General features: G+C 50.2%; 2 protein-coding genes across 3 annotated transcripts; one reads left to right on the forward strand and one right to left on the reverse strand.

The window, feature by feature from the left end:
• Window positions 1-114: 114 nt before the first annotated feature.
• On the forward strand, window positions 115-15,126 carry ACTR1B (actin related protein 1B). Of its 2 annotated transcripts, none has more exons than XM_044378454.3 (11): window positions 115-352; window positions 2,398-2,462; window positions 3,746-3,821; window positions 4,918-5,043; window positions 5,392-5,516; window positions 5,749-5,965; window positions 6,102-6,194; window positions 6,286-6,460; window positions 7,486-7,547; window positions 7,805-7,845; window positions 9,623-15,126. In XM_044378454.3, the coding sequence occupies exons 1-11, from the start codon at window positions 305-307 to the stop codon at window positions 9,666-9,668; spliced, it is 1,074 nt and encodes a 357-aa protein (XP_044234389.1). In that variant the 5' UTR covers window positions 115-304; the 3' UTR covers window positions 9,669-15,126. The 2 variants fall into 2 exon arrangements, with proteins under 2 accessions (XP_044234389.1, XP_026343154.1); XM_026487369.4 differs by lacking the exon at window positions 9,623-15,126 and adding an exon at window positions 8,013-9,047.
• Window positions 15,127-15,819: 693 nt separating this feature from the next.
• Window positions 15,820-17,649, reverse strand: LOC113246689 (cytochrome c oxidase subunit 5B, mitochondrial). The gene is made up of 4 exons (XM_026487357.3): window positions 17,470-17,649; window positions 16,845-16,918; window positions 16,582-16,681; window positions 15,820-16,018 (listed from the first exon to the last, which is right to left on the reverse strand). The coding sequence occupies exons 1-4, from the start codon at window positions 17,570-17,572 to the stop codon at window positions 15,906-15,908; spliced, it is 390 nt and encodes a 129-aa protein (XP_026343142.1). The 5' UTR covers window positions 17,573-17,649; the 3' UTR covers window positions 15,820-15,905.
• Between the last annotated feature and the right edge of the window lie 7,815 nt (window positions 17,650-25,464).

Genomic DNA, 25,464 nt, shown 5'->3' on the forward strand with positions numbered 1-25,464 from the left:
AGCCTATCTTGGAAGCGCCCCGGCAGTACTTCCGGGAGGCCTCAATTGGCTGGTCAGCTCCCAGAGGCCCCGCCCCTTTGCCTGCAGCAGGCCCGGGGCGCCCGCCGTCAATCCGCACAAGTGGGAGCGGTGATTGGCCGGGGTTGCGGGGCGCCCTCCAGCAAGCCCCGCGGAGGCTGGCGTAGGCTGCGCGCGCGGGATGGGAGGGGCGCGGCACAGTATCTAGAGCCGCGGCGGTCCAGGTCTGCGCGCCCGCCGGTCCCTCTTGCAGCCCCCCGCTGGGCGGGGCCGGCCCGGGCGGGCCATGGAGTCCTACGACATTATCGCCAACCAGCCCGTGGTCATCGACAACGTGAGGCCCGACAGTCGGGGGGGAGGACGGGCGCCCTGCCCCGGGGGCGCACGCGGCGGCGTCGGGAGGGACCCCAGCCCGTCTCGACTAGTCCTCCTTGCACTGCCCGCCCGCCACGTCCGCCAATGGCTCTCCTGCTCACCTGGCTTTGTAGCCCGGGCCTTGGGGTGTGCCCCTCCACCGGTGCAGTGGAGCTCCCGCCCGTACCCTCTCCGAGCCCGGCGGGGAGATACTGGAGAGGCAGGAGACCCATCTGCCTGGCGGCACTTGATCAGCATCGGGAGTGCTGGAGTGACAGCCTAACGGCCCAGCCATGCGCCTGTGTGTCAGGCCTGGGGTCGCACTCTGGACCCTTCTTGGCTGGGGGGGGGGGGGGTCACTGGTTAGGTTTCGGCCGCAGCCCTTTTACCCCCTTCTCGGGCTCTGGGTGCCCTTCCTTGTGAAAGAGGAGAGACGGCATTTGTCCTTTTGCACAGTGCTGGCCTGATCTTTCAGAGAGAGAGTTCGCTTGGTGACCTCTACTACAGCACTTCCCAAGGAGCTGCAACTCTTAGCAGGACCTCCAGAGTGGACAGGCCCTGCTGTGCTCTTTGACTGGAAAAAATATATATAGGTTAAGTTCTGCCAACCACATATCCACCATCACCTGGTTGGCCACTTGGCCACTTTGACTCTCTCTTTAAGTACTTGCACAGCTGGCAGGACAGTGGGGAGAGTTCAGGACCATTCTTCCCAGGACCCATAGTAGTTTGGGATAATGGTTTGGAAGCTTCAGAGAAAAGTTGCCTGGCTTTCTTGTGACCTTGTCCTTCAGCACTGGGGCGCAGCATGTTTTCGGCTGCCCTCTGAGGATTTCTGGCCTCAGAACTTTCCAGTCCATGGGAGGAAAATGAAGAGCAGGGGATCTATAGATCTGCCCCTAGCTGGGTATTTTTCTGTGCTGTGTGTGCCTTGGAGTTTTTGACAATGACTCACTCCTCTTTCAGGGATGTTTCTCCCTCCCACATGACCCCCATTTAATCCTGAATGGCTTTTTTTTTTTTTTTTTTTTAGTACCCACGTGGGCTCCTTGAGTCACAGCAGGAGCTGTTTAATAAGAAGGCTAGAACTTGCCTTGGGGGTCCTCTCCAGCAGGCTACAGAAAGGACTAGGGCACTTCCTTTCTTGGTGGGCAGATAATTCACTTAGGCTAACCAACAAGCTTAGGAGTTCAGAGGACAAGCTGCCTGGTCCCTGTGGGTTTCCAGCCCCTCCTCTCTAACATGAGGATACTTATTTCTGCACCACAGACCCAAAAGGTTGTGATGGTGATCTGTGGCAAGTGAGGTTGAGAGGCTGATTCCTTCATTAGTGGGAGGTTTCTAGATGCCAGGTTCCCTTTAAGATCCTAAGTCCAGTTTCCATGCTGGAGCAGTGGCAGAACCAAATTCTTTACCTGTTTACCTGTAGTCTTTGGAGAAGCCACTTGAAGAGAGGGGCCAGTTGTCGCTGTGTGCACAGTGATCTTCCCTGGTGGGTCCTGTATGTGGTCCATGTCTGCTGGGGGAGAGGGGGTGGCCAGGGGCATTGAAAAGAAACTATGCTTGGAGGTTGCTTCTGGCTGACTTTTGGGAGGAGCTTGTGCTGCTGTGGATTGATTCCTCCTGCCTGGAGCTGAGCCTAGAGTGTGCAGAGGACGATATACTTCATGGTTTCTCAGTCTCCACAATATTGACATTCTGGGCTAAATAATACTTGGTGTGAGGGGCTGGCTTGGGTATTATAGGATATTTAGTAGCATTCCTGGCATCTACCCCCTAGATGCCAGTAGTCCTCTCCCCCTGCTCTCCCCTCCCCAGTCTCCAGACGTTGTCAGGTTTGGGAGGAGGGCTGCAAAATCCCCCTGTAGTTGTAAATCACTCATGTACTCGTAAATGATCTTGCCCTCTTGGCAGGATCTCAGACTTCCTCCCCAGGCTGCCATGATGTGCCAGTTCTCTCTACTGCAGGGCACTGCCTTCATCTGGACTTGTATGTCAGGAGCTAAACAGTGTTTTTCCTTGCAGGGTTCGGGGGTGATCAAGGCTGGCTTTGCAGGAGACCAGATTCCCAAATACTGTTTCCCAAACTAGTAAGTGTTGCTCAGGCAGCAGCCCTAACCTTTTTGTTGGATTCCAATGAAAAACATTGGCTCTGTGTCACAGCTCTCTTTGGGGCCAACTCTTGCCCCCCACCTATAAGGGAAAACACCAGATTTGTGAGGCTAATGCTGTTACAGGCTCTGGAAAGACAAGAGAAGTGGTCTGGGCTTCCTCCTCTTTGAAGTCTGATTTTGGTCCCTCCTTGAGCCAGGGAGGGAGGGAGAAGCCACCAGCATTCTCTTGGGAATAGGGTGGCATAGCAGGAGCAAGAATGGAAGGGAGACATCTCTGGAAGAAAAACCTAAATTCAAGAGGAGAAAGAGTAGAAAGTTAATGAACAGCCATCCCTTCCTCCCAGGAATTGTTTCTTTCAGGGCTTGTTTATTTTCCAACTCTAGAAGACAATGGGTTTCGGTCAAGGGGAGTGTTTCCCTGAATGGAGCCAGTGACAGGAGGGGTCAGAGGGGTGGGAAAGCACGGAGGAAACCTGGAGTACTTCAGCTACTGTAGCCCATTGGGAAGTTTTTCCTAGGTGGTGCCTCTTCTCAAAACCTGGAGGTTTTAGAGGGATTGATCTAAGTGGGACGTTGGGGGGATCCTGGGGCCCCCAGAGTGGCTGACTATACCAAGAACCCCAGGCCTAGTCTGGGGACAGGACCAGCTTGGAGCACCAAGCACTCAGTAGGGCTTCAGCTTTCTTTTCTGAACTCCGCTTGGGTACAATTAAAAGTTCCTATTGATGTGCAGGGAGTTTGGGTCAAATTTTGGAATGGTGGCTCATCCAGTCTTCCAAGAACTGAATCTGTATTCTGAAAGCCCTGGCAGTGGGAAGGGGCAGGATCAAATGAATGAGGGAGGGGTGCACAAGGGAGCCATGACCCAACTTCCTGGGACCTTGATCTGCAGACAGTGATGGCAGCCCTGCCCTCCTGAAATCGAGAGTGTGGGCTGAGTCATTGTGGCTGCAGAAGCTGACCCTCTGCCAGGGCTGGACCATGAAGGGCTGAGATTCCAGAGCTCTCCGCCCTCTCTGGGAGGGAGGGTGGGGAATGGAAAGGATACCTTTTCTTCTGACCCTGAGCATGCCATCCTGCCAAGGCCTGCTATGTAGGCCCATGTCCCCTAGGCCTGGGTTCTGGCCTTTGCCACGTGGCCACATCTGAATGCTTTGGAGTAGTTACCCTTTTGACCACAGGAGTTAGACTTCGGTTTTCCTGGACGTGGGCTCACCCATGCCCCCCGCCCACCTTGCTAACTTGACCTGTCCTTGCAGTGTGGGGCGCCCTAAGCACATGCGAGTGATGGCTGGAGCCCTGGAGGGGGACCTCTTCATTGGACCAAAAGCAGAGGTAACACCTGTGGAGCCTGCCTTTGCCTGGGCTTGGGGTCTTCACGGTCCCGGGAACACAGGCTTATGGTCAGAGCTGTACCTCCCGAGAGGGAATCTGTTTTCAGGGGCCATCTGTCAGGTGTCTTCCTGGGCTCTCAAGGCTCCAGCTCAGAAATACTCTGAGATGGCACGATGGTTCCTGTATGGGGGAATAGACTACTTCGTGTCCTGTCTTGTAGAGTGATTTGGAAGCTACAGAGGAAAGAACTGATTAAAAAGTGACTTAAGAGTCTGGATCCCTCAGATTTGATGACTAATAGAAATCAGTGTCGTGGGGCCACCTCTTACCCTCCAGGTGGGGTGACTTGTGTAAGCGCTGCACGGCCAGATGAGGCCCTGAGGGGAGGAGCGAAGGTGTAGGGGGTGGCAGCAAGTGTAGCTTAGGCACCTGGGGGACACTGGGGGGGGGGGGGCTGAGCCAGGGGGGCCCTGAGCCAGGGGTGCAGAGATGCAGGGCTCTCAGGACCTGGGGTCGGTAGGAGCCATGGCTGTGGGTGAGAGAAGTCAGGTGGTGTTTGGTGAGAAGGGGTACACTCGGGGGGGACACCGAAGGGCAGGTCCATGCAGGACATGTGAGCAGTGGCTGAAGAGCTGGAAGGAGCAGTAAGCAGCAGGTGACCACCGAGAGGACAACATGGGATCGGCCACAAGGCAGCTCCTGGCACCGGAGCAGTCACCACGGAGTGGTGGGGAGGGAAACTGGCCAGTGTGAGGAGAGAAGAGGGGAGAACGCGTTGGCAGCGAGTAGAGAAGCCCGGGAAGCAGAGGAAGGAGAGGACTAGGATGGGGGGGGGAGGACCAGGATGGGAGGGAGCACATCACCACCATCTCTGTCCCCTGCCAGTTGAAGCTGACTGGGCTCTGAGGGCCTGAGAAGCTGCTGCTGGACAAATGAGGCTGTGCTGAGTTTAGGACCTGCCCCTAGGCCTGGGGACGCCTGGGAAGCAGTGGTGATTCTATTCAGGGCAGGTGAAGGGGCGGCTTCCAGGAAGGTGGAAAGCGGTTGCTGGAGAGGGGCCGGGTGCTTCCGCTGACCTTCCCACCTTCCCTCGCAGGAGCACCGGGGTCTGCTGGCCATCCGCTACCCCATGGAGCATGGCGTGGTGCGGGACTGGAACGACATGGAGCGCATCTGGCAGTACGTCTACTCCAAGGATCAGCTGCAGACTTTCTCCGAGGAGGTGTGGCAACCGGCCCGCACCCGTCCTCCTCCGAATTCCCCGCTCTGCCCTCCCGCTGCTCTTTCCTTCCTGGTTGTGCCGGCCACGCTCCTCTGCATTTTGTTAGGGCCTGCTGCCTCTTCACTGTGTGTATGCGGGTCCGCACAGTCCGTGGCTGCCAAGTAGAGTTTTCCAGAGATAGCTGGATCTCTGGAACAGTCACTGCTGGCAGATAGTGGGATGTTGCCCCGGGAAGGACAGCAGGCTGCAGCTGTGCTCGAGCGGGGGTTTTGGCGGTCGTCTAGGAAGACCCTTTTAGGGCCTGGCATGTTGTCTTTGCACGTGCCGAAACCCTGCCATCTCTTGTAGCACCCTGTTCTCCTAACGGAGGCTCCACTCAACCCGAGTAAGAACCGGGAGAAGGCCGCAGAGGTGTTCTTTGAGACCTTCAACGTGCCGGCCCTGTTCATCTCTATGCAGGCCGTGCTCAGCCTGTGAGTGCTCCCTAAGCCCTAGGGTCCCCTGAGTCCCCATCCTCCCTGTGGCCATCCTCCTGCTCGTGTCTGACTTCCCCGTAGAAACAGCCCCCTGGTAGCTGTTCCTTTAGGGAGCTCCTCAGGTTCCTTTTTCAGACCTGATAATGCAAATGTCCCAGGGTCCCTTGCAGGGGTGAGGAGGTTCCCATGCCTCAGTGGCTGAGGTGAAGGGTTGCTGACCTGGTGACAGGTATGCAACAGGACGCACGACGGGAGTGGTTTTAGACTCAGGGGACGGGGTCACTCATGCCGTCCCCATCTACGAGGGCTTTGCCATGCCGCACTCCATCATGCGGGTGGACATTGCTGGCCGTGACGTCTCCCGCTACCTCCGGCTCCTGCTGCGCAAGGAAGGCGTTGACTTTCACACCTCAGCCGAATTCGAGGTTGTCCGGACCATCAAAGAGGTGACAGAGGGCAGGAGGGTGTGGAGGCAGGCTGGGTGGGGCAGTGGGAGGTGGTGGCACCAAGGCGTGAGGTTGAGCCCTGGGTGTGGGTTTCCCGGTTGCAGCCTTCTGAGCGTTGTGTCCCTGCCCACCGCAGCGAGCCTGCTACCTATCCATCAACCCGCAGAAGGATGAGGCTCTGGAGACAGAGAAGGTGCAGTACACCTTGCCAGACGGCAGCGTGCTCGACGTAAGTTGCCGGGCCTGGCGCTGGGGGGCGTCGGTGATGCCGGCATCTTGAGGAAGAAGGGGCCTGTCCCCCTCAATCTTGTGTTCCAAAGGTGGGGCCAGCACGGTTCCGGGCCCCTGAGCTGCTGTTCCAGCCAGACCTGGTAGGCGATGAGAGTGAGGGGCTCCACGAGGTGCTGGCCTTCGCCATCCACAAGTCCGACATGGACCTTCGCCGGACGCTGTTCGCCAACATCGTGCTTTCGGGTGGCTCCACGCTTTTCAAAGGTAACACCATTTGGGAGGTGGTGATCAAGACTAAGGTACCATCAAGATTCAGACCACACCCCACTCCCTAGAGCCTGGGACGTGGCCCATTTTCTACTGGCTTTTTGGTACTCAGCATTTTTTTTTTTAAGAGAAAGATTTAAAATTAAATTTTATTGACCCTGTAAATAGGTGGTAAGTTCACATAAGATATAAAATGCATGAGATGACGTCTCCCTTCTCCCACTGTCTGTCGCCCCGCTCCCTCCCCCAGCAGTTACAGGTCCGTCAGCTGTGTGCTCAGCAGCACTGTGCGAGTGTGAGCAAATGTGGGTTGCCCCTTGCTTCCGCTTTTACACCCATCATAACATGCTCCGCAAGCTGCACCCTGTGTATTTTTCACATAGCCCCATATCTGGAAGATCTCCCCCCATCTGTGTGAGCTCTTTCACACAGCCGTGCGGCATTTCGCTGAACGGATGTGCCGGCTCCCCGCTGACCTGCTCCTGGCCTGCAAGGTTGTCGCAGCCATCTCTAATGACAGAGGTGCTGCATCAGATAACCTCTCATAATGAGAATATCCCTGAAGGGGACATCCCGGGAGACTTGCTGACGCAGACAGTGGGCGTGGGTTCTTATTATCCAGTAGGTACCGCCAAAGTCCCCACCAGTTACAGTGGGAGTCCCCCAGTGCCCTCCCAGCACTGCATGTGATCTTTGCCTCTGTGATGGGCAGAAATGGTAGATATTTCCCCTGATTTGTCATTCACCTTTGACTTTGCTTTGGGTGGAAGAGCCCAGGGGCCAGACTGAGCTGTGACTCGGGGTTCCCTCTCACGCTGCCTCTCTGAGGAAGCTGGGCCCACCTCAGGCATGGTGCTGGCTGTTTCCTCCCCTTGGGGTGGCTTGCCCCCATCCTTGATCCTGGAAAGAACTACTAAAAGAAGGGTGGCAGCAGCTGGGGGTGCCAGAGGGTGGAGATGGGGATGCTAGTAGTAAGGGGGTTTGGATGTGGGCCCCTGGCTCAGCCAGCCTTGTGTTCACAGGCTTTGGTGACCGATTGCTAAGTGAAGTGAAGAAGCTTGCCCCAAAGGATGTCAAAATCAAGGTGAGGTTACAGGGAGCCCCATGGGGCATCGGGGTGCTGGGCAACCTTGACTGGGGAGACAAAAGGGCAAATGCCACCTCCAGACACCCTCTCACTCCCAGCTCTGCTCGGCTGCCTCCTTCAGGTTGGGCTGTTCCCACTGCTCCCAGCTGATGCGCTTGCTACCTGGCCTCAGGCCCTGAGGGAAAGGCTTCCAAGGCTGGGGTGGGGGCTGCTGTGTGGGGATGGGCAATTACATTGCTGCTTGTTCCCTCTAGATCTCAGCCCCTCAGGAACGGCTGTACTCCACGTGGATCGGGTGAGGCGGGGCTCACGGGGAGGGCTCTGGGAGGAGACCATTGGCCCAGGCCAGGTGGAGGTGGGTGGATTTCCCTCCCAGGTAAAGGAGATGGAGCTCTGAGTGCCCAGAAAGGGTCAGTGGCCCAGCCCTCAGGTCCACAAGAGTCTATCCCTCCCTCCTCACAGTGGCTCCATCCTGGCCTCACTCGATACTTTTAAGAAGATGTGGGTATCCAAAAAGGAGTATGAAGAGGATGGCTCCCGTGCTATTCATCGTAAAACTTTCTAGTGCCCAAAGAGATGTAGCGTGTTGGGAGAGTGGGAGGAACGAAAGGGGAGTCAGAGCCCTTAACCCTTTCTGGTCTGGGCTCACATCCTAGGCCTACGGTCCCCTACATGCCCTGAACCCTGCCTGGGCAGGGGGGGCAGCCATGCTTCCCTGCAGCCCTCCCCTGGACACACACACACACACACACACAGAGTAACATTTAGCTGCATGGATGGAGTCATGAGCTGGAATTTAGGAATTGAGGAGCCCAGCTTTGGATCGTTCCAGGGGTCCCCCTTGGGAGGGTCTTGCTCTGACCCTTGGGGCCGCTTCCCCAAGCTCCAAGGCCAGATACCCAACACCCCCATTTCCTTTGACAGGATCCCCCCCAGAGCCAGAGTGCCTGGATGCCTGCATAGCTAGCCTTGAGGTGTGGGGTAGAGGGGTGACCAGGGGCTCTCCACTGGTGCCTCACTGCTGCCTGTGCCACACCTGGGCATCCCTTACCCTATCGCATTTAGTCCTCCTGTCTTCCTGGGTGGATGCCTTGGTGTAGGCTGCAGACTAGGCAGTCTTCCATCCCCAGCCAAGGGTCTGGCCCGGGATCAGACCCTTCAGAGCCAGGGCAGAGGATCACGGGGTCCAGGTGGCCACAGTTTACTGCGGTCCCTTCAAAGCACTTCATTGACACTGCTCCCTCTCCTTTACCTTAGTGCCCTGGATAGGAAAGGGTCAATGGTCTTCATTTGTTGAGAGGAAGCCACTTCATCTGGAGTCAGACCTAGAGGGAGTAAGGGGGGCCCATTTCCTTTTCCCACCTCTCCCACTAAGGAGGTTTTCATTGCCCCTGTGGCCAAGACCCCCACTTCCCTCTCCCAGATATGTACAATAATTTAACACAGTTGCCTGAAAACTTTTTTTGTAAATCATTATAGTAATAATTATGGACAAGGCCTAGTGCGTGGCTCTGTTTTCTTGTGGTTCTTTGCGTTGTTGTTCACTTATCCATCCCTGGGGACTCTGGGAGAAAGGACCAACAAGAAGGCAGCATGGCACTGGCTCTAGCTCAGAAGCCTAAGGGTTTCAGTGGTTGGCGGGGCAACGTGGCACAGCAGGCCCCAGGAGGTTGGGCTCTCAAGTTGGTGGTAGAATTCCCCAACCTCATTACCCACTTGCTGCAATCCACCAGGAGGAGCAGAGAACTCAGAAGCAGAGAACAAGGCTGCCTTCCTCAGCCTCATTCATAGACAGGACCTCATGGCAGGCAGAGCCGGGGCTCGGGGCATCCGCACCCACCCATTCTGTTTGGGCACCTCTGCTGGCCTGCCCAGACATGGCCGAGGATGACACACCCAACAGTGATTCGGGCTCAGGGGTCAGGCCAGCTGGATGGAGAAAGTTGGGGGAGGTGGAGAAGGCTGTGTTGATGAGCTAAGCTCTGAAGGGAGCAGCTGAGTGGCGGGGGATGGGAGGGTACAGTGAGGCATGTGAGAGTCGGTGACTGTCTGCCCTTTCCTTCCTTCATCAGGGATTTGGATACCTGCAGTATGTCCAGGAAGGTGCCACAGGTTTGAGGCCAGTGGTAAACAAGACAAGTCTTTGCCCCCAAAAACATATGGGTCAGGGGAAGAAGATGGACTGGCCATTTTGGTAGCATTGTGAGCCCAGGAAGAGGGGCATCTAACCCAGCAGGTGGCGGGCTGACTTGCACGGGTTCAGGAGGGGTCAGCCAGGTACGGGAGGGTGTTCCAGGTTGAGGTAAGAGCTCAAGGGGATGCTGGGGACCAGTGGGGCTTGAGAGAGAGGCATGGACCCAAGTGTTGCCAGGTCAGCAGGGAAGGGTAAGTGGTCTCCTCTGGTTATAATGCAAGATAAACCCAAAAGGGAGGTTGGGGCCGGCACGTGGAGGGCCTTGAGGGGGTTTTTAGCTGGGTGATGGGTGATGGGCAGCCAGCTCTGGGAGAATGGTTGTCATAGGCATGTGTTGAAGGCATTTGGAGTTGGGGTTGATGGAGGGCCGAGAGCTGAGATCAGATAGTAGGGGAAAGCTGACTGAGGCCTATCGTCACAGGGCATTTTATGAGGCTTTGTGGTCACGGAGTAGTTAAGCCTGTACGTGCCCTCAAGGGGAAAACAATTTACAGAGAACCCTTTTTGGGGTTGGGTTCATGGTACTACACAGGTTTGGAGCATTCCTACTTGACTCCTCCCTTTTCCTTATCTTCTCCACATTCTGCCATTTACCGAGTTCTGTTGGTTCTTCTATAATGCCTTTCCTGTCCGCCTCTCCTTTATCGTGATGGCCTCTACCACCCTGTCTTACAACGCTAGCTTCATTCCCCCCCCCCCACCCAGTCCATTTGCTCTTCGATCTCAAGCCCACATAGCCTTGGTTCTGTCACTTCCTAATCCAAAATGTCAGGCAGCTCTCCACTGCCTGGCAGAATAAAACCAAATTGATGTGATGCAGGGGAAATCCCCTTCATCAGCTACATGCCGCATTAAATTCAGGCCCATTGGGATCTGTTCCTTTCCTGTTTTAGGTTCACACATCGTCATGCTTTGCCCGCCAGCTTATGACTTTCCCTCATGTCTGTCAAAATCCCATCATCTAAGGCCAAAGCACAATGCAGCATCCTCCCCACTCCCTCTTCCAGTAGGGACAGTGTGGTTATAGATCTCTGGTTATGTCAGGTTTCCCACTGTGGGAGAAAAGCTACCAACAGAAAGGTGGTAAGGCTAGGACGAACTTTGTGGTGTTGGATTGGGATTGGAAGGATGGACTCATGGTTTTCAGTACACAGACAGACAGATGCTGAAATAAACAGACCTCAGTGTGTGAATGCTAGGGTTGGAATATATGTGTATATTTCCCAGCCCTGTCTGCTTGGAGGGCCTAGACACAATGACACCCCAGTAGCAACAAGCACATACAGTGTTCGGATCGGGGCTTCTAGATACCCCTCTTCAATAAAAGGAATCAGAGCTCCCTGGAGGAATTCCACATCTAGGACAGAGAGAGTATAAAACGAGCCTCGAATATCCTGTGGTACCACAGAGTAAGGAAGTGCCCCAAAAAGGAGGGGGGCTTGTTGTCTTAAGCACACAGAAACCAACTTGAAGGAGCTACCCACTTATCAAATCCGTGGTGGATTATAAGCCATAGGATAAAATATTTATGAGTCTACTCTGATATAAATAAACTGAATAGATGTATACATGCAGAAGGGACAGTTCTTCCTTACAGTAGTTCAATTCCTGTAGAAGGAATAATGGAAAATGGAAATCACCATAGGCAGGCAAACACCACAGTATTAACTGTTACAGACAAAAATGGATGCAGACAGTAGTGAGCAAGAGCAAGGACATTTGCATTGCTTCAGAGTATCTCCCCACAAGATAACTAGTAACTATAAAAAGGAAAAATAGTAACTTTATGGTGGAGAAACCTAGTGGATAGCACCTTAAGCCAATGACCAAAGTGTGCATCCCCAGTCATTCGTCACTGTCTCTCGAGGTGATGCACAAGGATGCCATGTCACCTGTACTGTTCCCATCACCTCAGTCTAGCCAGGAACAAACAGGCAAACCCAAACTCGGGGCATCCTACAAATTAATGGACCAGTTCTCTTATTCAAAAATGACAGGTTATGAAGGTAAAGACAGCAACTGTCAGAGATGGGAGAAGAATGAGGTATGACAGCAAAATGCAATGTGAGGTCCAGGACTGGACCAGGCCCTTACTGGGAAAGCCAGCAAAATTAGTGAATAGCACCATATAAGTGTGAATTTCCTGGTTTCAGTCATTGTACTGTTAACATTAGAGGAGACTGGGTGAAGGGTAAACAGGAACTCTGAGCAGTCTCTGCAAATCTAAAATATCTCAAAAGGGGGGGGGGGAAGAGCTTAGACTCAAGCTAAGTGTTCTGCATTCACTGTCCTGTCACAACTAGCTAGCTGTGTAATCCTGAGCTGTTCCTAGGATTCCCCATCTCTAATATGGAGGTGATAATAATAGTACCTACCTCATGAGTTTAAAAACAGCCTGGAAGTTTGAGCCTGGAACATTTTGTGCCAGAAAATTTTAAAAATGCTCAAAGAATGACAGGGACATGTCAAAAGGCCACAGGCGCCAATTTGAAGAAGCTCCTACAGCCAAATTTAGAACAAATTAAACACTGGAAGCTAAATAATAGTTACGAATTGTAATCCACTGAATATAATAAAGCAGGAGTCCATTCCGACATAATCAAAGTTTTGGTGGGGAGCAAGTTACATCTCAAAGTGTTACCCCCATAAGATACTCACTAATAATTAAGGAGCAACTGCGCAGTGAAGAAGTCTGGCAGACATTAGTGTAATCAGGCGACCAGAGTAAACCCTATCAGCAGTGGGACAAGGTGACATCATACGCCTAGTAAGAAGAGTGCAGCAGCACCTCTCCAGTGCTCGTGCCCAAGATGCACAATTCTGAATCCAATCCTGGGGGAACATCACACCAACCCGAGTTGTTGGTGTAATTTTCAGAAGTGTCAAGGTCACAGGAATCGGAAAGACTGAGGAACTGTTCCAGAGTGGAGAAGACTAAAGGGATATGACAACCAAAGGCAACATGTGATTCTGAACCGGCTCTATAAAGGACATTAGAGGCACATTTAGCAACCCTTGAATAGGGTCTGAGGATTAAATGGCAGAAATGTATAAATTCTAACTTCCTGATTTTGATGGTCATATTATAGGTATATAAAAGAATGTCTTTGTAAAATACATATATTGAAGTGTGATGGAGTATCAGATCAGCAGCTCACACTCAAATCGTTCCAGGAAACAAGTTCTTTATTCTGTACTTGCAGATTGTTTGATACCATCAGAGTGAGGCTCATCTTCTTCCCTCGTGAGGGGAGATGGGATCCACCTTCTAAGCTGTGAAGTATCCAGAGGTTTAGAGGGAGCCCACTTCTACCCAAAAGCAAAGGTGTGGTATTCCTAGTGGGGTATGTTACATTTCCTATCTGCCGCTAGGGCTTCCACTTAGCAAGAGGCAAGGAAAAGAACTACTCACAGTTACATGGTCAGCCCAAGGCAGAGGTTCTCAGCCTGGACTACACAGTGGAATTACCTGGGGAACTTTAAAGTTCTGAAGCCTGCTTCCCACCCCCACTCTGCTTTAATGGTCTGGGTATGACCTGGGCGTCGGGAGTTGTAAAAGTTCCCCAGGCGATTCTAGTGTGCAGCTAAATTTGAGACCCGCTAACTCAGAATGCAGTAGTTGAGCTTTCTGGTCTATTGTTTCCATAATAAAATTATCACACACTTTGTGGCTTAAAGCAATATAAACATCTTCTAGTTCTACAGAAGTCTGACATGAGTCTCACTGGGCTGAAATAAGGTATCAACAGGGCTGCATTTCTTTCTGGAGACTAGGGAAGAATCATTTCCTTGCCTTTTCTGGCTTCTATAGGCTGCACTCCTTGCCCTGCATTCCTTGGCTTGTAGATCCCTTCTTCTGTCTTCAAAAGTGCTGCATCTCTGACCATTCTCCCACAGTCTCATCTCCCTCAGACTCTCTTCTTCTGCAACCCTTCATTACCCACCTGGATGATCCAGGATACTCTTTTAAGGTCAGTTGATTTGCAACCTTAATAACTTTTTATTACATGACCTAACATATTGACAGGTTCTGGAACTAGGATATGGACATCTTGGGGGGGGGGGGGCGTTATCCTGCCTACCACAGTCTGGACATGTACTGGGGATTTTTCTTTCTTTAGGGGAGAATTGGTTATGATTTTTTTTTTTTTTAAGCAATCTCTACATCCAGCATGGGGCTCAAACTTACAATCCTGAGATCAAGTCGCATGCTTCACCAACTGAGCCAGCAAGGCGCCCTGAGAATTGGGTAGTTTTAAAAAGCAGAGAAGAGGGTCTTGAAGTTGAGGGAGGGAGAAGACAAACCCAATTAATGACATGGACAGTCAAAAGCTCACCCTAAGACGGGTGCAAAGGAAGGCTGTGGAAAAGGAAGGAGGAATGCAGGAGGCAGGCCAGACAGAAGGGCTCAAAGGCAGTACCAGAACATTCTTCATGATAGTTATTGGTTAACTCTCGTTCAGTACAGCATTTGAGGTGGGAGTGGTAAGGGTAGATTTAATAGATGGCTGTCTAGGTAGTCCCCTCCCCAAAGGGAAGGGCCTTGAATGGCAGACAAATGCTCCAGCATTTCCTGGAAACAAAAGATAATGACAGCAAAGAATGGAAGCAGCAGCTCTGACTATACCTTGAAGAGCAAGTAAGGCCAAGACTGGGCAAAAGGGTCTTTCCCCAAAGCTCCCCATCATCAGCTCAGCTCAAAGACCTAGTCTGAACCAATTTTGCGGAGAAAGCAACTAACTAAAGCCACCTCTGTGGCTAATCCCAACAAAAACGAAGTTACCAGTTCCATTTTACAAACAGCTTTTGAGAATTTAATTGTCCAGGATGTCAAAAATGTATAGTAGCTGAAATGGACTTTTAAAAATTTCTTTCAACTCTATTTTTTATTACTATGATAAAGTTCAAACATACAGAAGAGTAGAACAATGACTCTTCTTGTACCTGGCTACAATGGATCAATCTTACCCCAAACTCCTTTTTTCTTCCCACTGTTTTAAAGTTAATCCCAGGGGCACCTGGGTGGCACAGCGGTTAAGCGTCTGCCTTCGGCTCAGGGCGTGATCCCGGCGTTCTGGGATCGAGCCCCACATCAGGCTCCTCCACTATGAGCCTGCTTCTTCCTCTCCCACTCCCCCTGCTTGTGTTCCCTCTCTCGCTGGCAGTCTCTATCTCTGTCAAATAAAAAAAAAAAAAAAATTAAAGTTAATCCCAGACATATTTCACCCCTACATACCTCACCAAGAATTTCTAACGCATAAAGTTAATTCCATTAACACATCTAAAATTTAATAAATCCCTAAATATCAAATATCCAGAGTTCAAATTATTCAATGTTTTCTTTACAGTTGCATTTCTTCAAATAAAGATCCAAACAAGGTACATGCTTTGCTCTTGGTTGTTATCTCCCTTACATCCATTTCACTTGATAGGTTCTCCCTACTTTTTTTTTTTTCCTCATTGCAATAAATTTTAACTTAAAATTTTTTTTGAAGTAGGCTCCATGCGCACTGTGGAGCTTGAACTCATGACCCTGAGTTCAAGAGTAGCATGTTCTGCCAACTGAGCCAGCCAGGTACCCCTCTCACCGCAGTTTATTTGAAGAAACTGGTCACTGATTTCTAGAATTGTCTCATATTCTGGGTTTTGCTGATGATGTCCCAATGAACTATGCTTCGAACCCCAAGACTTCAAAGCCCCCAAAACTCTGGTCACAAGGTCACCCTATTTTATAAGAATACTGTGAGCCATCTGCCAGGCTCTTTATATTATGTTATTACTTCTAACACCTCACAAGGTTTTGGTTTTTGTTTTTTTTAAGGATGTAACCTACCCTCAGAGGGCACGCTCCCAGTGACAAAGCTAAATGATGGAGCCAATACTACAAGTGGAGTCAGCCTGACGCCACAGCCCAAGTTTTCCCCATAGCAAATGGTCCCAATCATGGTATTATGGGACTGTCAGTCTCTGCATACACAAGCACATGGATGGCAAAATAATATTAACAGATAGCTATTCCCAATGTAAGAATCCATGCCTCCCAAAAAATACGGGATAGAAATAAGACCAGCCAACTATGGGAGAAGGAGCCAATGCAATGGCTAGTCTTTATTGGAAAGAAGAAACTTCACAGCACATTTTGAGTAACTTAGTGCAAAGGCTCAGTGGGCCAACTGGTGGGGCACCAGCTTGTAATGGGTTCCACAGCTCGGGCATCGCTGGGCCTCGCCTTTATGCAGCCAGAACCAGATGACGGTACTATTGTCCTCTTCACCTGAAAGGGAAAAGGTGGTTGAAGGCCATCGAACCTAGATGTGGAGGCTTTCAATATTAACCTTATCCTCAGACACCTCTAAGACACAAAGTTACGGCTGACATCTTAAGAGATCAATTCAAACTCCCCTTCCCCACTTTTCAGATGAAGAAATGAGGCCCTGAGTTTACTTATGAGTAAACTGAGCTCACGACAGAGTCACTATTAGGTTCTAATAGTTCTTCTGCCTATGTAGAATCCCAAAGCACAGTCCATTCTGATATATATCCCTACTACCTAAAATGGTATCTGGCAAAGAGGAAGTATAAGTATTTTCTTGATGAATACTCCTTCATGCCGCATTTCCAATATTCTATGCCACTTTACAGTAAGGACAATGTACTTAACTAATGAAGGCTAATGAAGCTTGAAAGGGCCAGGGGACCCTTAGAATAACTCATTTACACACATCTCCCCTTTATACACACACACCATACACACAAAAGATTTGAAACATCCTACTGACATCCTGCGTAGAATATATTAAACAAATGGGACAAAAAAAACAGTGGTGAGGTACTTACAGATGCAGCCCACTATTCGCTTGTTGGTGATAGACGGGACTAAATTAGGGTCTTCCTTGGTGCCTGCAGCTGCCTTTGGGGCTAGCATATTGTATGGGTCCTGAAAAAGAAGCCATTATGCCAAATGATCCCTACCCTCCAAAGGCTAGTGGTACTGTTCCCACACAAGTCAGGTTCCCTATCTCAAATGCTACCAGAGAAGACCGTTCTGATTCCATCCAAGACCATAAACTCCAGAGAAGACACAGAAAGGAGTTTCTCACCAGTCCTTTCCGTGCAGCCATCAAGACCTCCCTCTCCAGCCCAGTAGCCTGGTCATCATCAGTAGGAACACCACCTAAAGAAAAAACATGAATTACGATGTTGTCTGAATTATCAAGACGAAAAATGCATATATATAAATGTTTACATATAGTTTACAGGCTCCTAAAGGCTACTCATACACATTGTCTCCTAAGGACCATTGTCACTATCGCCAAGAGCGGCAGCATAGGGTAATCTTTTCTTCCTTCAACCACGGACGTCAATATTTCTACATGATTTTTCTCAAAGCAAGTCAGAGTCCTAGTGGGGTTCATGCAACTTGAGGTGAGGGCGGGTCTGAAGGGCAGCTCAGTCTCTCCGCATCCCGGTTGCAACCCTTGTCACCCAAGGTCACCCGGCACCTCAGTTTAGGATTCTTTCGCAGCCGGGGTCAGTCTGGTGGGCGGCAGCACAAGCGGCCGGGAATAACAGGGAGATGCCCGCGGAGCCTGAGGTACTCAGGGCCCCGGAGGGGTCGGTCACTGGGGCCCCGAGAAGCTGAACGGCCCGCCCCGATTCGCTGCCCCGGCACCACCCCGGGAGGGCAACGGCGCCGGTCCCTGACGCGCCGGGCGGGCCGAATACCTCCAGACGCCATGGTGCGCACCGCAGCGACTCCATTCGGACCGCGGGCCCTGAGGGCCTGAGCGGCCAGCGCTCCAACTCCGCGAAGTAACCTTGAAGCCATCACGCCCGCTACAAACACTAGCACTTCCTGGAGCAGGCTCCGGAAAGAGGCGTGACTTCCGGGGGAGGGCTTTCCCCCAATCGGGTGTCAGACTTCCGCTTCCTCCAGGCCTAGAGCCCGCCCTACTCTCGTGGCTCCGGCAGGCGGGCTGGAGAATCAGCGCATGCCTAGTTCTCATTGTCATGGTCGCTGCACAGCGCCAGGGGCACGGGGGTTGTCTTGGTGTGAATTGTAGGCTCCTGGGGCTTTGCCCTTAGCTAATGCGGAGGCAGGTCGTTTTGCGCCCTTGGGAATCCGTGGCTTCTTCCATAGAATGAGGCGACCGCAGTGGCGTTCCTGTGCGTCTTTCCTGCTAGCTGTGCTCTGTAAACGAGCAGGCTGCTTGGTGGAAGTCGTTAAGCTCGAGTGTGTCAAGAGACTTGCTGGACCCCCCGATGATTTAAATTTATTTTATTTTTTTCCCCCAAATGACTTAAATTTAGGAGCGGGCTCCTGAAGGCCACTGTGTTAACTGTTATGCGGGTTCGCCGGGCAGTGTGAGGCATCGCAAGCTTGTGGCTTTGGCCCAGTCTGTAAGAACTTGGGCAGGACCTACCCGCAATCCTAACATCGGTTTCCTCTTACAGGGGTACTGAGGTGATGAAGTCGTTATCGGTAATGAGGTCCAAGCCTAAGGTGGGACCGGGGATGGGAAGGAGGAATGGGCCAGACTTAGGGCTCCTCCCAGGACCAAGACCTTTGGTAATGTGGAGTGAGGGGGTGGGCTACACCAGGAGGTTATAGGGACGTTGTTGTGCCTTGATTTGTTATGATTTAAAATCCTTGTTTTGAAAGTTTGTTTTGGACAAAGTTGTTTGTGGTTTGAACTTGTTTTGAAGTTGGGTATTAGGACTTAACTCTCGCCCTTGGCGTGGAGAGGACTGTTATGTCATTGACACCAAAGTAACAGCAGTGGGTCGGTCCATCATATGACAGACTTTTAAACTTTAAAAACCAAGAGGTTTAGCCAACAACTTGAGAGTGTTCAGTCTGGGCAAGGCTCCTCTTTCTTGATCTAAATAGTTCTCTGAAGATCTTGAGACACTTTCTCCTGCCCTAGTGAGGCTACTTTTGGTCAGCAGTGGTGTTGAACCGTGCAGCAGTCTTAGAGAAGGGACATCGGTCCCAGCCTTGGCACTCCTAGGCAGTGGCACAATCCGTTTAATGATCCCTTCGAAGCAGCACACCTTCCTGCCAACACAGGTGCCTTGGTAGTGAGGAACCTAAGCTGGAACCTTCCAACCTTTAGTTGGAAGGACTGACTCTACCCAGTGTGGAAGGGTATACCTCGATTAAATTTGGACTTTCTTTCATCTCCCCTTTGCCTGGAACAATAGCGTAACTAACCTATCACTGGTTTGAAGTATGTTATTTCTTTATTGGCTTATAAAGAGATATCCTGTATGCTATTGGCTTGTGAAATATTATAAATTTTAACTCCCTCAATGAACCTGTGTTAAATAAATTATAAGTAAAGACAGCCTCAATATCTGAGCATAATTTGCCCCAAACAAAATAGGGGGAGCAAGAAGGGAAGTTGATAATGAGAAATGGAATCACCAAAGGTACCTGGGCCAGAGTTCTCTGGTTAAAACTGAAAACATCTTCCATAGCTCCCGTTGCCCACAAGCTGAGGTGTGCAAGCTTCTTGGAAGGGTGGGCATTCAAAAATGTAAACACTGCCCATCATTGGCTGCTAGGAATTTGTTCACATTGTCAGTATAGCCCTATTTCAGTCTGACTCCATGCAATATGTTTCCCTACCAAATGGAGATTGCCTTCAGAGCAAGAATTATGCTCTATTCATCTTTGAATCCTCAGTGCCTTTTAGAGGCCCGGCATTTAACAGGACCAAGTAAATTTTAGTCAATTTACCTCTTGGAGAGATTATACGGAATAAGTTTTCTAGGGCTTTTCCTGGCCCAGTGAGGTCAATTTGAGGTACACTGGGGAGGGTTGAAGTCCCAGGTGTTTCCATCTGTCTCGTGCAGGTTATATTTTCAAAAGGACCTGGTGGAGCATTCCTTCACAGAAGCACATTTGGTCTTCATGGGTGCCCACTTCCACCAAGCAAAAAAATGGTCTCTATTCTGAGGCAAAGAATGTCTTTATCCTCTTTAAAGGTGTGTTTTGCTTCGAATGGCTTCCAGTGCTACTCCCTTCTCTCTTACCTCTGGTGCAACCACTCCAAATTAAATTGGAAAGAAAAAATTTTTTCCATAAACCTTAGGAATGTTCCCCAAGAATCTGTAGTTGATTTGTACCTGTGGTTAAATGTTTAATGCTAGAGAAAAAGCATTGGTCTGAAATACAGGTGTTCTGGAATGGAACCCCACCAGTTAGCCTAGCCAATTGCTTTGTCTTTTGGCCACCCATTTCCTCATCAGTAAAATTGATTAGGCTAGATTAGTATTTCCCAGAGAGAATTGCATGGAATCCTAGTCTCAAGACACGCTGTTCCTAGAAAGGACTTGGGAAGTCCTGCATTTGATGAATTCCCTCTTGGAGATGCACATTCTAGCATATTAAAGGCTCTGATAAGGCTTGCAGCAAAGAATCCTGTTTAATTCACCTGTGGCTTAAGCCAGGGTTTTTCCATCTTCATTGACCGGTGCCAAGTGACCTTTGCCAAGAAGCACCTAACCCAACTCTCAGCAGACCAGTGAGAAATGCAGTTGTGAGGTGTTACAATTCCCTGCTGCCTGATTAGAAGACGGTTCACTCCAGTCTACGAAATAGAAATAAGGTTTATGCCTGATCATAGGACATTTTTGCAGGTCCTTATTCAGCTCACAAAAGACCTGGGATTCTTCAGACTTTGCAGGTCAGCTCCTGATGTCAGGACCAGTCTCTAAGCATCCCCACCCACGCCCCGGTGCCTCCAGCTCCCACCAACCTCTGCTCACACCCCTGCCCCCTAATGTCTCCTTGGGAAACAGTCTCCCCCTACTCCTGCTCTATCACTGTCTTTGCCAAAATAAGAAACTTTCACTGAGTATTATATTTTTACCTTTATAGGATAATTTTTAGTGGTCAAAATAACTACATATTGTAATAAGTCAAACATATGATGAGTAAGGAAAAGGTTCCATGTTAACAGTTTTGTGTTTCTCCATTTTTTTCCTTTCTCTATGCCAGGGTTTCTCAACTTCAAACACCATTGACATTTTGGATCGGATAATTCTTTGCAAGGTAGGGTGCAGTCCTGTGTCCATTGTAGGATTTTTAGCATTTCTGCCATTAGCATTCCCTACTGGTGACAACCAAAAATGTTTTCAGCCATTGCCGTGTGTCCCCTGGAGGGCAAAATCACCCTGATTGAGAATCACTGCTCCATGTTCATATAGACATATTCAAACAAATGCACATATGAGGGATGTTTCTTAAAATATACAGATATATAAGTGAATATCAATTACAAAAATACATATTACCATAAAAATTATTAGCAAGTTGCTTTTTTAAAAAAATTTTTTTGGACATCACAGATCAATACTTTTAGATTTAACTCATTTTATGTAATTGCCGCATAGTGTTTCCTACTATAAATGTACTGTAATCTACCCATTTCCCCCTTGATGAGTATTCAGAATAGTTTTGCCTCAAACAGTGCTGCAATGCATGTCTGTGCACACCTACCCTTATATCTTGGAGGGTGTGTACATTAAACACCAATAAAATCTGCCAAGTTGTTTTCCCAAAAGTTTGGAGCAATTCATGTTCCCACCAGCAGGGCATGTGAGCGCCCGAACCCACCTCCGCACCCTGAGATTTACACATCTATGCAAAGTTTGCCCCGTGGGTGGATAAAAAACGAGATGCTGTTGGTATTTGCATTTTCAGTTCCCTGACCTCCAAGGCAGCTGAGCATCTCCTCATATGGCCATTTGCATTTCCTCTGCTGGGAACTGCCAGGCTCAGCCACTCAAGCAAGCTCCTTAATCTCTTTTTTTTTTCTTTTCTTCCTGTCGGGCATAAGACCTACCTCTGGAGCTGTTGTGAGGACCAAATGAGTTAACACTTGTAAAGTGCTCGGAACTGTGCCTAACATGCTGTAACTGATGAGTTAATGCTGGCTGTAAAATGGGCTATTTATGGGGCACTTGGGTGGCTCAGTCATTAAGTGTCCGCCTTCAGCTCAGGTCATGATCCCAGGGTCCTGGGATCGAGCCCCGCATGGGGCTCCCTGCTCCGCGGGAAGCCTGCTTCTCCCACTCCCACTCCCCCTGCTTGTGTTCCCTCTCTCGCTGTCTCTCTCTGTCAAAAAAAAAAAAAATCTTTAAAATGGGCTATTTATGGGGCCCCTGGGTGGCTCAGTCAGTTAAGCATCAACCTTTGGCTCAGGTCATGATCTCAGGGTCCTGAGAGTGAGCCCTCATGTTGGGTTCTCTGCTCAGTGGGGAGTCTGCTTTTCACTCTCCCTCTGTGCTCTCTCGCTCTCTCTCTCAAACAAATGAAATCTTTAAAAAATAAAATAAAATGGTCTATTTGCTATATTCATAGTTTCTTGGATTTACCCAGATCTCCAGAAGGATACAAAGGAAGCTAATACAAGTAGCTACCTCTGTGTATTTGTGGGGTTGAGAAAGTGGTGGTGGTTGGTGGGGAACAGGGCCATGAAGGCAGGGTGGGATTGAGACACTGCCCCCCTCACCCCCTCCCCCGACATCTTACACAATTTTGGGTTTTGTTTTAACTATGTGAATGTATTACCCATCCACAAATTAAGAAAACATTTTTTAATTGGCTGTTTATTCTTATTAGGGGAGGTTCTTTATCTTACTGACTTTCAGAGACTCTTTGAATGTTAGGGAGGTTGTATTGAGTCCTTTCCATGGGCCAAGGCTGGTCCCTATTCAAAGGGAGTAAAATGTGCCTTCTTCCTCGAATCGATGACAAGGAAGTGGAAGGGGTGAGGAGCTGTTCTTGGTTTGGGCAGAGTTCTCACAAGGTTGAAAGAATGGGGTCATAAAAGGTCCTTAATCTGCATTTCTCTTGCTCTGGCTGGGCCACAGAGGCCCTGACCGCTTACAAAGGCAAATGTAGGGCCAATTTTTAATTATAACGAGTTGGGGGGGGGTGCGGAGACTGTTGCTGTGTGCAGGCCTGCTGGGATCCTGCTTCAGCCAGGGACAGCCCAGACCTCAAGGGCCACCTAGGGAGGCCTGAGGAAGGTGTGATAGAGTGGCTGAACCTCCTGCAGCCTGCTGGGAGCTAGGACCCTTCTGGCAGAAAAGCCAGTTCAGAACAAATCAAATGTTTTTGTGCAGATGCCACAAATCCAAAATGGGTCACCTGGAACTGCTGTCAGCATGCGGCCTGGCGGTAGCTGGGACTCAGAGGGATTGGAGGAGGATTCTTCTTTAAGTGTGTGTGTGTGTGTGTGTGTGTGTGTGAGAGAGAGAGAGAGAGAAACAAATGCACTGGTTGTGGTCAACCAGCAGGGCAGCACAGGAGCAAATGTGAATTGCCACCCTTCCCCCCCCGAACCTTTCTCTCACCCAGTGACCCTCTTTGCCATTCCACGGAGCCCCCTTTATTCTTCCAGAGAGGAACGTAAGCTCCACCTGGGAAATCCTAATATTCCTCTCTTCCCCCATGCCATCTCTTCCTTTCCCCTCTTCCCTCCATTTCCTTCCATCCCCAGACTGCTGGGATCTGTTCTTCCTGAGTCACTCAGGCTCTACTGACCCCCACAGAAGAGGTGAGTAAAGGACTGTTTGCAGAGGGGTGGCAGGGTTGAGGCAGCCCCCAGGGATCTTGAGGACCAGGGACAGCCACCCTGGGCCCGATGGTATTCGCACCTGGGGAGTGCAGAGCACTAGGAGGAGCTGTGCCACTGCCAGAGGCTTGGCAGAGAGGGCAGGGTGGAGGTGAGGAGCAAAGTGACCCCAACCTGCAACCAGAGGGCAAGGGAGGCCCTTGATGCAGCCCACGGAGGGCAGCCCCCTAGGCAAAGAGCAGGGGTGGAGGGGGCTCCAGAGGGGCAGACAGGGAGTGATCAGCATGGTTTTCTGCCTGGGATGATGTCCTGCTCAGTGGTTCAACTGCCCTGTCATTCTTGGGTCCTTGCTCCATTGTCCATGGTACCCAATGCCAAATATGCCCAACCATCTGTTTTCTGGGTTCCTTCTTCCTAGTTGGCAAGCACTGCCAGAGAAAATCATACACCATGAGAGGCTTGTGACCATCACCCTTGGCTGAGCCCTTCATGTTGGGAGTTCAGTGGTTCTTTCCCTCACCGTCCTTAAGCCCCAGCGCTGCCCATCTTGTATTTCACTGAGGAGTCAGCCTCCTTTCTCTCCTCTTCCTCTTTCACCCTCCTCTTCCCTTTCCTTCATCCCCTCCTGCTGGTCTTGGAGGAACTGGGTCTCTCCTCCACAAGGCTGCCCCTTCACCTGCTGGGCTCTTCACCCTCTCCCTGCATCAGGCACCTTCCCTTGGCTTCAAGGATGCTGAGACCCAAGTCTTTCCTCAGGTCAGTGCCTCTTCCACCCACTTCCAGACTTCCGGAAGAACAGCTCTCTCCCTTTGTCTGTCTCTTCATTGGCCACTTTCAGAGTCACCCAACCTGTTTGACCCCACTGTGCCCTGAAATTCTGTTGCTAGTTTCACCCTTGGCCCCCCATTTGCCAAACCCCGGACTCTGTTTATAACCTCGTTCTCTTAGACATCTTCCCGGCGTTGGCTGCCTCGTCCTTGCCTTCACTCAAACTAAGCTTCCTCCACCTTGCCTTTAGCCTCTTGGCTCTTCTTCCTCCACTGGAGGTTGATCTCCGGAAGCCATTTTTTGTCACCCAGGCCTTACCAGAGCCCTCGTTCCACTCCCAGCCTGCCCTCCCCAGCTAAGCTGCCTATCCCCATCTCCACCTCTCTCTGTTCCTTCAGTACTAGATCAGATATCCTGCCAAGGAAACCCTCCGCATGGTCCTCGAGGTTCTCCTCAGGCTGACTGTCACCTATGAGTTCTGTCCTTCCCCATTGATCACTGACAATCCAGTCTTCAAACACACCATTTGCATTCATGCCTTTGCACATTCTATGCCCTTTTCCTTGAATGCTTCTCCTTTTGGAAATGAGTTGCGATCCCAACTACAAGACTGGGGGCAAATGTTATCTCGCCTGTGAGGTCATCAGACTTCCACCTGCGGGGTTGTTATCCCACTCGTGTGTGCTCCTAGAGTACTGCACCTGCTTCCATTAGGGGATTGATTACATAGCGTAATTATCTTTTTGCATGTGTTTTGCATCTAGGCAGCCAGTACAGGGTAGCTGCTCGTGTTTGTTGAAGAACTACCCAATGGATGAATGCATTACATAGGACAATTGCTTATCTGTCTTTTGCTGTACCTGGTTATTGAAAATTTTCTTAATTTTGTTACATAATATCCTTGTATAAGATCTTACATGAGAAATTACTTTTGTAATTGAAAATAAGGAAAAAATTTTATTTCCTTCTACCATAGAGAGTCTATATTATATAGAGAAGCATGTAGACCCTTACGCCTATCCCCCTCACACACACACTTTTATTTCTTGCTCCCAGGAAGCTCAGAGACAGGCTTAATATTCATTCACATGATTACATTAGCCCCTCTGGCCAAATGTGGCTCTTCCTCCTCTTTATGGTTTTTATATGTTTTTTTAATCTTTTCTCCATTACCTCTTTGGAAATCAGACAATGGCGTATGGGTAAAAAGGTATACACCACGGAGTCAGAAACATGGGTTCAGATGATCTTGCACCTCACAGCTCTATAACTTGGGCAACTTAACCTCTCTGAACCTCCAATTTCCCTTTTGTAGGGTTATTAAAAAGGATTGAATTACAATGTATATAGTGTATGTAACACC

Source organism: Ursus arctos, unplaced genomic scaffold (assembly GCF_023065955.2).
Source record: "Ursus arctos isolate Adak ecotype North America unplaced genomic scaffold, UrsArc2.0 scaffold_8, whole genome shotgun sequence".
Lineage (NCBI taxonomy): Eukaryota > Metazoa > Chordata > Mammalia > Carnivora > Ursidae > Ursus > Ursus arctos.